The following is a 13,265-nucleotide window of genomic DNA, read 5'->3' as shown; positions in this document are numbered from 1 at the left end:
CGTGTCAACGAGTATTGAAGTTTGGTGTACTCATTTGACGATCGAGAAGTAAAGCGGCGTCAGAGTGCTGCTCAAGTCCCTAGGATTTCGATACGCCACTAAGGTTAGGCGTAATATTGAATTCAATATAATTGAATATTATATTCAAGGCTTTGGCCTTAAGTCGATGTTATACTCGATACCTCAATAAAAGAAAAGAAAAGAAAACATAACAAAGAAATGAATGAAAGATTGAATATTGAATATGTGATAACATATACATGTGTGTAAGTATATATGTATATATTCTTTGTTATGAAAATATTATTTAATGAATAAAGAGTATTCTTAAATAATAAAAGATTACGTTTCTTGGAGAAGAAGAAACGTCAGGTTTTTAATATAAACTAAAGGTTTATTATTTACTTTTAAACAAGAGGTTTTCAAGTAAATAAGAATTGAACTAGAGGTTCAATCGAGGATTGAGATATAAGACTAAAGGTCTTAAGCCGGATCGTGTATCCGACTAACAAAAATTTATACTCGTAACTATAGGTTCGAGATAAAAGAAAGGGAAAGACCCTTGGACGGTGAGTGAAGCCGATCCTAAAGAGATAAGGTGAATACGCCCCCAAACTTTTAAACTTGTTTTCAAAAGAGTCAACTTGTTATATGAAATTGTTTACAAGGGACTATGTGTTCCTAAAACCGTTATAACTATGGGTATAAACCTAGCCCTCAGGCTGTGGTATACATATGTCTGGATCCTTACATAGGTGGTACTATGCGATGTATGGGCATGATCGCACCACCCTTGGTCGTAGGACGCTCTCCTGCAGGGAGTACGACCGTATGTGTATATTTACGGGTACTTAATGAAGTCGAACGCTGCGGTGTTTGTGAGGTGACCTAGTGTAGAGGCTCTAGTTTATAATGTGTTATTTGACTTTGTTATTCCTAAGCCACGTTGGGCCGAGACGGGCGTAGTCTCGAGGGGTAATAAAGTAAAAGAGGTATTTTTGCGTCAGCGTGTTCACCAGCATTCGTTGCTGACGTATTTTCTTACATTTTGCAGGTGAACAAGTTTAGCACTTGGAGTGTCGAAGTGCTACTAATATCCGATGGCTCGGATTATTTTGTAATAACTTAATATGGTGGTTGTAATCACAAACTCATAAATATTTTGTAATAACTTAAACGGGTATTTTATAATCCCGTCTTTTGATTATATATATAAAGTTACACTTTCGATCCTTAAAGTTTTATAAGTCTTCCGCAACTAAATGCAACTCTGTTTTTTTTACAATTACGATACCAACTATTGAGTCACATTCCTAGGCCCTAGACGGGGGTGTGACATTGCGTATAAGATTATTGTCATATTAGAAAATAACTAACTTGTTGATTAAGTCGATGTTGTTTAAGCTCTTTTATAGATTAGAAACAATGCGATTTTTTAAACAAAATGTAAACTATCTCTAAAAAGTACTCCAAAGTATTAAAGCAATTATAAAAACCGTTTTTTATTTCTTTTAGATGAAAATATGCTTTTTACAAAAACATTTTTTTTGTCATTAGAAAAAACAAAAAAAAGGAAAAAAAAAGCTCTTTGATAAAAAAAAACTTTTTAAAATAATAAGTTAATAATGATAATAAAAGATAACAACATGGTAAAGGATAAACAAAAATGTTTAAATCGTATAAATGCTTGAGACAGGAGATACATTTAGTAAAAATGAATGGGAGATGATACGTTTAGAAACACCCTTAAAATAACATGATATTGTTTTGAAAAAGTGTTTTATTTACACATGTTTCTTTTATCTTGTTTTGCAAAACAAGAACTTCATGATATAATTTATAAATTTATTTTGACAATCGTTTTAGGAAGAAACATATTACTTGTGTATGTAGACTTTGACTCGGTGTGTTGGTCTATTGGTTATTGAAGTTATCATTTTCTTCATTGGGGCAGCTATTGGTAGATGTTTTTTAATGAACCTCGTGAATTCAGATTTACGCAACTGAATTGCTGATTATAGGAAAATCGCATCATTTGTTACGTAGAAAAAAGATTTAATTTATAATGTTTCTCAACAAAATGTAAGCAGTCGTTTTCTAGAAAATGAAAGATAGGAGAGAACAACCATAAAAAGTAATATTTTTCATTTCTGATGACATTGTATTGTATCTATATATATATATATAAATATATTTTTCTGATTATGGTGATTTGGTCTTACCCGAAATATGAGAAAATTCTAAATCGAGTTGACAGACTTTAGAGTATTGAAAAAATGGTGTGGGAAAAAATCTTAGACCCACCACTACAATCACTAAAGTCATAAAACGTGACGGTGATTGTGGTATAAGGTCAAATTTGCCCATAAAATGTGTTCGTAATAATATTCCACTTAGCTTGTCCTAACTACAATCTCTTCACGTTTCTTTCTTTCCTCTTCTCCCTTAACTTTAACATATCTAAAGCCATAACTTAATATCAAATAAAGAAAAAGCTTCGTTTCATGCCCCGTTAACTTCATATTCTACCCTTGTTTAGCCAGGGCATCGCGTTTATAAACGCCCCCCCTCTCCCCTTCACGTTGACTTGCTCGAACAACCATAAGCGAAAACACCCTCTTTCTACCCTCTCTTCTTCGAATATCCTCGTTTCTCTCCCATCCTCCTTTCATTGTTATTGGTTTTCTAATGATAAAAAAATCACAATCTTAACGGGTATACCCAAAACACTAAGACATTATTTGGGTATTGGATCTGTAAAAAAAGTTCGTATGATATTAGCCAATTAGGTGTTACCCAAACTATATGAACGAAAATTTTCAATTTATATATCTTTTTTTATTTTTCTTTGGCCCATGTCTAGTTATGCTTATAGACTTATAGTAGCTTCGTCATTTGGAAAATGAACTTCTTTTTTAGATATGTATTTGTTAATATTATTTGTATTGTGTAGGATATGAAGTTTTAACTTGTTTTTATGGGATTTATGTTGTCATGAAAGTTACATATTTTAGATATTTCAAATATTTTATCATGATGATAATTTGTATGTAATTTATTATTGTTTTAGATGTTTCAAACATTTTACTAGCAAATCCCAACACATCCATTTATAGACCATAGGTGAAGTTTTCCTACAATAGTCGGAGAAGGAGCTTGAGTGGTGTACTGGTGTATAATTAAAACCAAGCCCTAAACTAAAACTGTTTCAGATTGGATGGTTTATCCTTCCATTCCATCATCTAATAAATCACTGAAACTAACCGAAACGCCAAACCTAAGTAGGCTGCTAGCTGACTACGACACCACGTGTCATAAAACGCCCAAGATCGGGATATTACCACTATACATGGTCTAACTAACCTGTTGAACTAAGCTTGTTGAGGTGGTTATGTAGTAATCTCATTCCATAATACTTAAGCAAATAAGTGAATATAACTAACGACATAAATCGAGTAAATGCTTGGTTTGTTGTTATGAAACTACAACTAACGGGTTGACCCACCAAAAAGCTTGTGGTCGGGTGGTATTAAGAAGCGTAAGTGAAGGGGTATGCACCCGCCTTAACATCGAGCGGGGCGGGTAAACCCACAAGATATAGACAAGAGGCTTGAAATTAGGATGTCATGAAGACACAAAGCCAAAACCTATGCGCAAGCGCATGAAACACCTGCGCGTGGCGCATATCACATATGCACACAACACACACATTTAGTGTGAGAATAAAGAGAAGACCCTGCGCATCCCCGGGATAGGCGCATAAAGGCCGCGCGTAAGCGACACACAACAAATGAGACAATAGTCTAATCCAAATCAGGATAAGGACAACCATGATTGTACTTATCAGACAACCTTCCAGAAGGTATCTTTTAAGGAATAAAGAATGTGCTGATGTTGACAGCTGCCAATGAAGGGTGGACAACTCAGCAAAGCCCATGTGCCACCACGTGATGGCACATGGGTCAGGTGAAATACATTGGTCAAAGAATAATCAATGAAAAAGCACTAGGTGTCCTAAGTACACGTGGCGCGAAGCAATAGGAGGAGGCCAAAAAGGCCCTAATTGGGTCTGAGCCCAATCATTGGAAACCCTAATACTATAAATACCACACCACCTCAACAGTTGAGAGGAGGCAAGAAAATATATTCTAAGTCATTTACTCATTTTCACATCCTTATTATCTTCTCCTACAATATCTGATTCTCACACCGGAGGGTTACCCCAAAGAGGACCCCTCTGTCCCTTTATGAGGGGTAAGCTCACGGTGCTATTCGTTTTGTAGGTGGAAGAACTCGTATCTCGGAAAACCATCGGTGATATAGCACACTCGTACCCGAGGAACGTTGATCGTATACAAGTAAGTCGATACACGCTTCTTCATTGGCGCCATCACCTGTTACAACGGCAACAAAACCACTATTTCATCAATTTTCTCTCGGAAAATCTTCACCATGGTTTCCGGTATTCGAAACAACGATCAAGTTCTGGAGGATAATGTGCTTGAGGATGTTAATGAGGGACATCAGTTTCTGAGGGCGCTGCGTGACACTGCGCGCACCACCAGTAACCATCCCTTCAACACAACACCTCATAATTAAACTGAAATTCCCCCAGACGATCTCACGTTCCAAAATCTGACTGGTACAAAACAAAAAGGACCAATGGGCCCGGAAGTTGAAACCAATGACCCTAAAGAATGGCTCATAAACGAACAACGGCGTTTAATGGACAAATACAATGAGTTGGTAAAGCACAAAAAGTTAGCCGATTTAACACAAAGGCTCGCATTTGTAAACAAACCATTCAGGGAACAACAAAAAAGACGCACGCGCCGAAAGACGGTCATTCTGTTCACACCGAACAAGCTGATGTTAGTGATGAGGAAGAGGTGCACAGCACGAAGAAGACGCGAGATGCTCATGCAGGAGGTTCACAGCTTCGCGCACGCATGCACATAGCACCTGGAGCCAAAGCTGATATGGATTTATACACACCATACAACCCACAAACGAAGGGGCAAGTGGACGTAACCACACCATATAGGCCAGCCATCTTGGTAAAACATTCAAAATTCACTGAGCGCATTGCGAAGGCTCCCATTCAACACAAAACCAAGATGCCAAGTGGTTTAGGCAAGTATGATGGTACAACAGATCCAGATGATTTCTTACAAGGTTTTTATAACACTGGAAACTTAGAAAGCTGGACGATGCCAACATGGTGTCACATGTTTGCTCGCTGCCTCACGGGTGCAGCGCGTGTCTAGTTCAAAAGCTTGCCGACAGGACAAATCGATGGGTTCGAAGAGCTATTGGAAAAGTTCCAGGCTCACTTGTACAGCAGCGCAGACACACACGCGACCCTGATGACATCATGCACTGCGTACGCAGGAATGATGAAACCATTGAAGACTACATAACTCGTTTCAATCAGGAATCTCTTGCAATTGGAGGCATCACTGAGCAACTCTTGCGTGTAGCCTTTATACAAGGTGCGCGCAGTGATCAACTCCGCAGAGCTCTCGTGAGCAGAGAAGGCATGCCAACCACTTGGGCTAAGCTTATGGAAGCATCGCGAGTCTTCGCGCGAAATGAAAAACAAATTGCCCAAGACAGAGCAAGAGATAAAGGGCATCAAGCAGAAGCACCACGCAACAATGAAAGGAGGGGCAAACAAAACTCCGTATGGTCCAGGTTGCAACAAACCAATTATTCTCCCGCAGAAAAGCAAGCGCAACAAAGTTCACATGTTGCGATAGCAAACGGAACGTTGATCGTATACAAGTAAGTCGATACACGCTTCTTCGGTAAGAAAATATGTTTTCTTTTTTAATGATTGAGGAATTTAACAAATGTAAAATTTTATTTGAAAATTTTTAAAAAATAAAAATAAGAACCTCACTACCGAACCAAACCAAACCGAATCACTAAACCAAACCAAACCAAACCGAATCAAACCAAACCGAATCAGTTGTTTCACAGCTGAAAAGCTAAAATGACACGCACTATCCTTTGTCAGTGCACCGCTAGAAGCATCATCATCTTCCTCCTCCTATTTAAGGCATAGCTGCCTTCAATGTATACATTCATTGTCAATCAAAATCATTAGAAACTGATCGTTGGTGAATAATTGCGGGCAAGAACAGATACACTCAGTATAATGAATCGTTAGAGCATTTGAATCACTTATTCCTGCAACAATCAGTCGGTAAGGCTGGCTGTCCCTTTCAATCACCATTCATATGCTCATTGATCTTACTTTATTTCACATTTTCATTACTATCCATACCTTACTACTCTAATTTCACCTAATTCATTCATCCTACTTATTATGCCACTTTTAGGCCAATAATAATCCTAATAACACATCTGCTTTTAGGGCTTCTGCTTATAACCAAATTAAACTATAATAATAATAATAATAATATTATACACTTTTATGACACTTCCTTACAAAGAAGAAGGCGTATAGGACATGAAACTTCTTATATAAGGACACTCTCTGCATAATAGAGTAGACACGTTTAATCGTTATTAGGAAAAAGAAAAGGTTCGTTCATTAGTTATACGGTTTTACCTCACACAAGATGATTTCTTTGAACAGATTAGCGGGCCCACATGACCAACGATGCTGTTGATATCGGTAGGCTTTGAAGGTACTTGGGAGCTCGTTTTTGACCTATAGATTAGAATATTAGTTTGATGAAAATAGTTTCATATTCGACACCACAACTCACCTCTAGGTCTCCAACAAAGAGAAACTTCCACCCCTTGAGGCTGGCCCGAACTACAAGATCCATGTCCTCTACAGTGGTTCTATCTTTCCAGCCACCTGCATCTTCAATTGCTCTAATACGCCATACACCCGCAGTCCCTAATGGCATAAATTCCATTTACGTCCTTAAAAGAATCTCTTAGAATCTGTTTGAGTAGGGGTGTTAGGTGTAAACAAGCTAAGCCGGGTTGAGCTTGAGCTCGGCTCATTTCGAGCTTTGTTTCTAAAGCTCGAGCTTGACTCGTGAGTAGCTTTTAAGCTTGAACTCGGCTCGTGAGTAGTTGTCAAGCTTGAATATGTGTATATATATGTATTTATTTATAGTTAAAAATTTCTATACATAACAAAATATGTTATTTAGTTATTTTTATCATAATTTTTTTTTCTATAATAATTATCATTATATAAATTTATATTAAATAAAAATTGTATAGAAAAAGGTTTGTTTAGGCTCGCAAGCCAGCTCTAGTTTGATAAGTGAAGCTCGGGCTCACTTATTTTTAGGATTGAGCTCGATAAATTCTTAGAATCAATGTGTGTAGGCCAATAGGGGTGTAAGTTTTAGGTGTAAACGAACCGAGCCGAGCCAAGCGTGAGCTTGGCTTGTTTTGAGCTTCATTTCTAAAGCTTGACTTCGACTTGTGAGTAGTTTTCAAGCTTGAGCTTGTCTCGGTTTTGTTAATTAATTAATTTATATAAATATTTATTTCTTTATGTATATTTATAGTTTTATTTAGTTTAGTTTTATTTTTATCAGAATTTTATATATAATAATTAATATTGTATAAATATATATTTAATTAATCTAATAAATTTATATGAAAAAGGGATGTATAGGCTCGCGAGCCAGCTCGAGCTTGTTAAGCGAAGCTTGGGCTCGTTTATTAAACATGCTTATCTTTAGGCTTGAGCTCGTCTCGGTTTGAGCTTTTAGCAAGCCAATCTCGACTAACTCACGTGCTGCTTGGCTTATTTACATCCCTATATGTGAGCAAACTTTCAAATTCTGTCTTACCATTGAAACCGAAAATTGACAAGTTGAAGATCCCACTTCTTGCTCAACAGCAAAATGATAGGCTAGTGACATCTCTTGGAGGCGAGTCATGATGCATTCATTAGCATTTACTAAACAAAACATGTGTTAGTTAAAGTATAATCTAAAATAACTGTGAACTTTTGGGTAGGGGTAAAATAGTGCATATGAGAGAAATGAGTAGGCTTTACCGAATTTCCATCTTGCTTGTACCAAGGCCAGTTCTTGATTTTCAAGAAGATAAGGCACACTTCTCCAAAGAAAGTCTTCATCCGGTTGGAAATCTGCATCAAATATGACTACGAATTCGCAGTCGGTCACATAATCTTTTTTTAAGCCTTCACGAAGAGCACCAGCTTTGTATCCGTTTCTGTTGTTTCTGGTTTCATATTTCACATTCACTCCTCTCTCTATCCACCTTTTGCACTCTGTTTCCACCATTTTCTGCATATAATTACTGATTTACTTAGTAAATAGATCATTTATTGAGTTTTTATGTGTAGACTTTAGGGTGGAGGGGGATACCCTTAGGTACTGGTTGGTGGAGTCATCAAGAACCTGAACAACGAGGCGGTCGGATGGCCATGTAAGGGAACACACGGATCCAATAGAGAGTTTGTAGACCTGATAAGAATGTATGTTAGTATATTTCACAAACATAAAACATTTAGGGGGTGTTTGGTACAGAGAATGGAATTGCAGAGAAATGGAATAGAGAAATGGAATTGCAGAGAAAGGGAATTGGTCTGGAGAATGAGAATTGACTGTTCTGTTTGGTAGTACAGAGATTTCAGTAGAGAAATATAGCTGAGAATCATTTCTCTTGTTTGGTACATAGGAAATAAACGGAGAATTATATCAACTTTATCATTAGCACAAGTATTTTTTTCATAACAAATATTTATTAAAAAATAAAAAACATATAAAAAGATGCATAAATTCCAACCAAAATATGTATTGATCAAACCAATTCACATACAAAACATAGTTTTTAAGCAAAAAACATCAACCATAGTTAAAACCAATTCACATACAAAACATACTTCAACCATACACAACTATCCCATTGAACCATCGGTATACAACTCGACCATCTCAATTTTCTCTTCTATTGTCAACGCAAGAAAAGAACGTCCTAGATCCACATCTTTACCAATCAAATGAGCTGCTTTGAACCGTTTTTTCGTAGTGATACCTGGTAAAGCTTTCAACTCATCACTAACCTTTTCATAGATTTCACGAGCCTAATTTTTCACTTAAACGGGTTACCAAACGCCAACAAGTTTGGCTTCGGTTTTAAGGGCTGCACGTTGTAAGTTTTAAGAGGTTCATAGTCTAATTTTTCTGTTATAAACTTATACTTTTTTTTTCAAACTTGTAAGTTTATACCCAACTCACTTTATTACCGAAAATGCCCTTTGCCTTTTTATATATGTTTAGAAATTGGTTTTAGTTGCGAAACATGTCGGGACCTGTTAAAATACGTGGTAATAATTTACAAAAAAAGTTTAATACCGATATTAGGCTGCCCGGAACCGAAATATGGCTTTGTTTCGGTTTAGGCCCGTTAGCACATTTATGGTGCATTTCTAACAAAACTCATCTTTGGTTAACAAGTGTGTTACGACCTGTATTAGTACATAAAAATAAGTTGTTTTACATTACGTAGGTTTTAAAAATATTTTAAAGCTGCACTAACGAGTACGAGTCTGGTTTTTGGCCCGTTCGGGTTCTAGTTTGGCTTTAATACGATGTTTCACTTAGAGTAGTTTTAGATCAGATTATATATAATCAAAATAGTATATTTAAGGCTGCAAAAATATGTCATAATATCATGTAGGCTGCAGGTGTCGTTTCTTATTAAAACGGGTTACCAAAGTGCCGGTTCGGATGCTTTTTAACACACGGTTTATAGGTATCTTTCAGGGCTGATTTATACCAAGTTCAGGGTTCAAAATAAACACGTTTAACTTACAGCTTTCTGTTTTAAAATCAATATTTTCTGTTTTGTAGTTTTAGTTATATACCTGTCATATTTTTATTCCAAGAATGCCCTTTGCCACATTTATTGACTAAAACTGGTTCCTCACCACAACACGGTCCTGGGCCAGTTATAATATATTGCAAATGACTTAATAAAAGTTTCATACTGATAATAGGGTTCTCGGAACCTTAATAGTGGCTTTGGTTCGTTTGGGCCCGTTAGGCCTTTTGTTCGGTTTTAAAATGTATGTTTTCGCATCAAACAAGTTCGGGTCAGATTATATGTTTAAAATAATATATGTGGGCTGTTAAAATGATATCATAACGGTACTTAGACTATAGGGTTCAGTTCTTGATCAAACGAGCCACTTAACTGTCGTTTCAGGGTATTTTAAGGCGCGGTTTTTATAATACTTTTATAGCTTCGTCAAAATACTTTTATACAAACAAAAAAGGATACCTAGTTGCTGGAAAATATGTGATAAAGTTCCAGGGTTCAATGGTTGCAAGACGAGTTGTTTTTCAAACTATTTCACATGGAAAATATTAACCGATTGGCCATGAGAGTGGCCACTGTTTTGAGGGCTGTTATAATACGAACTTAGCACATTAATATTCTTGATTATATCAGCATTTAGACTGTATATTTCTTGGTTAGTTCATGATTTTGTTTAGGTTACAATGATGTAACCGGTTTTTAAGCTTTATTTCATTAGGTAGTTGTTAGGATACCGGTTTGGGCTGTTAACACACGGGTTCGGGCCTTGGATTTGTTAACATGTAATGAGCATAAAAAAACGAATTGATACCTTCAATATGCAGACTCACACAAGATCAGAGGAGTAGAGAAAGAGAGCGTACCAGAGAAGGGGTGCCTTGGATTGGATTGGGATTCCAGTGGAGGTCAGAAGAGGCTGGAGAAAGAAGATGATTCCAGTGGAGGTATGCGATCGTTGAAGAGGCTGGAGAAATGGGAGAAATGAAAAGGAGGAAAATGGAGAAATGAAACCCTAGAGAAATCAATTCTCCGCTTTTTTTAGAGAAAAGGAAATGGAGAAATGGAAATGGTTTATTTCCATTTCTCACATCTTTCTTTCGTAAACAAACAAGAGAATTGTTTCCATTTCCATTTCTCACCCTCCAATTCTCTGTACCAAACACCCCCTTACTGTAAGTAATAGTGTGTTTTGTAGTGCTTAATGTGGGATTTCTAGGTATTCATTTGCTTTCTCCAATTATGATATGAAGTATATGCACCGAGCAGATATTAAACTAAACATGTGTACCTCTTTTTCATTAAACATAAGTATTTGGACCAACACCATGGGGTATCGCCTGTTTTGCTCCAGATCTTCTTTCAGGGCTTCTAACTTATACTGAGTGTATCTCTTCCTACCCATAATCTTCACCAAAATGACCACAACTGTCATGTACATCCGTTCAATGAACATCATAACAGACATCACAACACATATGCATAGTGCAACGGTCAGTGGCGGAATCACCATTTTAACCCTTATGTCTTGCCAAATATCTGTGAAACTCCCTGCAAAATCATTGACCGACTTCACCTCAGGCTCGGCTAGAAACCAGTTTCTCATAGTGAAAGTGTACAGAAAGAGTTAAGAGGAGGATACTCAGATACATTGAAGCCATGCCTTAAATAGAAGAAGGTGGGAGCTTTAGCTGAAGATGCTGACGTGGTTTTAGCGGTGGAAGATAGCGGTGAATGAATTGAACTCGCTAAAATTGGGCCACTTGGCAAATCGACCGACAACAATGTTGACGACATTCAAAGCACTTATTTCTGATTAAGGTAATAAATCTTTCTTGAATCTCTTTATTAATTGATTTTTAAATACATATTTTTGGTAATGTAATATTGTTTCTTGTGTATGCTAGTCACGTATAGATTTTAATCAGGTTAATGGTGTAATGGTGATGAATCTGAGAGTCAAATTTTAATAGAAATGTTTGAAATGACTTGCTGGAATCTTGTCGTAATTGACAAGTTTCATTGCGTTTTTCAACGCTCACGTAAGGGGTGAGTAACATACATCTGTTTTTTGGTGATATTATTAATTAATGGACAAATTGGATTTTAATAATCCCACCTCAATAAATTATTGCCATCTTTCGCCCTATTTTTCACATTGGACCCCGTTAAAAAAAACTTAACCCCGTCATGTTTTCTTTTGAATTTCAAATCGATGTTTTAGGGTTTTTGATCGAAAGGAGGATATGTGTCGATTGTTGTAAAACTTACATCGAAATAGTGCTCTAAACGACGAGACGGTGTTTCAGTTAAGGTTTTTAAACTTCCAATTCTCATAAATCAAACTGTTTAGAGCACCGTTTCGAGATAAGTTTACATGAATCCACTTGTATCCTCTTTATCAAGTGCGTCTAGGATCTTTTACACATTTAGATGAAGCGAAGGATTCGTCCATACCATCGGTAAAGTTTTGAAGACCACGACTATCCCGATGAGCCGTCTATCGAATAGTTGCAATTGATGTTCGATCCCGAAGAGAAGGAAGAGATCTTCGGAAAGTGGATTTTTATGATTCTATCAAGAATTAAACTTATTTAAACGTTTCCGCTATTCTCTATTTCCTTGAAAAAGGCGCTCAGCCTACAGGATTTGTTCAGGATATTTTAAAAAAAGGCAGAGGTCTTTAAGGAACTTTGCTCTACTAAAATGAAATTCAATTAAATTAAGGAAATAAAAACTAAGGATAGGATAGTGATTTCTATATCATTTTGGATATCTTTTCTATACTATGTTTTTATATTTCCTTATTTTTTTCTTGCTCTACTTATTTTCTTGCTATCTTCGTATCTATTTATCATTGCTTTTATAGAATCTTTTTCTAAGTAAACCTTATTTGATGGATCCTTACAAAATAGGAAATTCTGGCATTACCTGCAGTTTTCATTCGAACTCTAATACCAAGTAAGAAACAAGGAATCGAAGTTCGTTATTCGACTTATTATATATGGATTTAATACACTATTGATTGCATAAATCCTTTTTTTACTTTATCTTTATTTATTCTCCACCTAAACTATTAATTTTAGTATATATGCATATTCAGTGCCAATCCAACACAAGTCCTTTTTTTTAAACTTTTTTTCAATTTTAGTTCTTGTACTTTTTCCATCGTATTATTTTATTAACCTTTATATTGACAATATTGTATCGAACAAATATAATTCATCGTGATAAGCAGCTCTATTTATTTCTGTCCCATAGGTTTTAGGTTTGATTTTTTATCTGTTGATTCAAATGATGGGTTCGTTGGATTAGCTTTGCTACTCGGATTTTTGGTTGAAAAAGTGGATAACCTAGAAATAGGGGATAGTCCAGCATTTTTTACATTTCTTTCTTTTGATTTGTTTCTTTTTACGGGAATTTTTTTCTTAGATTACGTAGATTTATGGTTTGATTTAATCATTTTTTTATTCTGTTTA

General features: G+C 36.1%; 1 protein-coding gene across 1 annotated transcript; it reads right to left on the bottom strand.

Annotated features, from left to right (window-relative positions):
- Positions 1 to 7,748: 7,748 nt before the first annotated feature.
- On the bottom strand, positions 7,749 to 11,602 carry LOC143551180 (glucomannan 4-beta-mannosyltransferase 1-like). The gene is made up of 4 exons (XM_077041670.1): positions 11,078 to 11,602; positions 8,334 to 8,432; positions 8,000 to 8,252; positions 7,749 to 7,900 (listed from the first exon to the last, which is right to left on the bottom strand). Exons 1-4 carry the CDS (start codon positions 11,390 to 11,392, stop codon positions 7,749 to 7,751), a joined length of 819 nt encoding a protein of 272 aa, XP_076897785.1. The 5' UTR covers positions 11,393 to 11,602.
- Between the last annotated feature and the right edge of the window lie 1,663 nt (positions 11,603 to 13,265).

Source organism: Bidens hawaiensis, unplaced genomic scaffold (genome assembly GCF_021521415.1).
Source record: "Bidens hawaiensis isolate Kalapana, Puna unplaced genomic scaffold, B.hawaiensis_p1.1 tig00016274_1, whole genome shotgun sequence".
Lineage (NCBI taxonomy): Eukaryota > Viridiplantae > Streptophyta > Magnoliopsida > Asterales > Asteraceae > Bidens > Bidens hawaiensis.
Note: the sequence above shows the minus strand (reverse complement) of the source record. Positions and strands in the feature narration are given on the sequence as shown.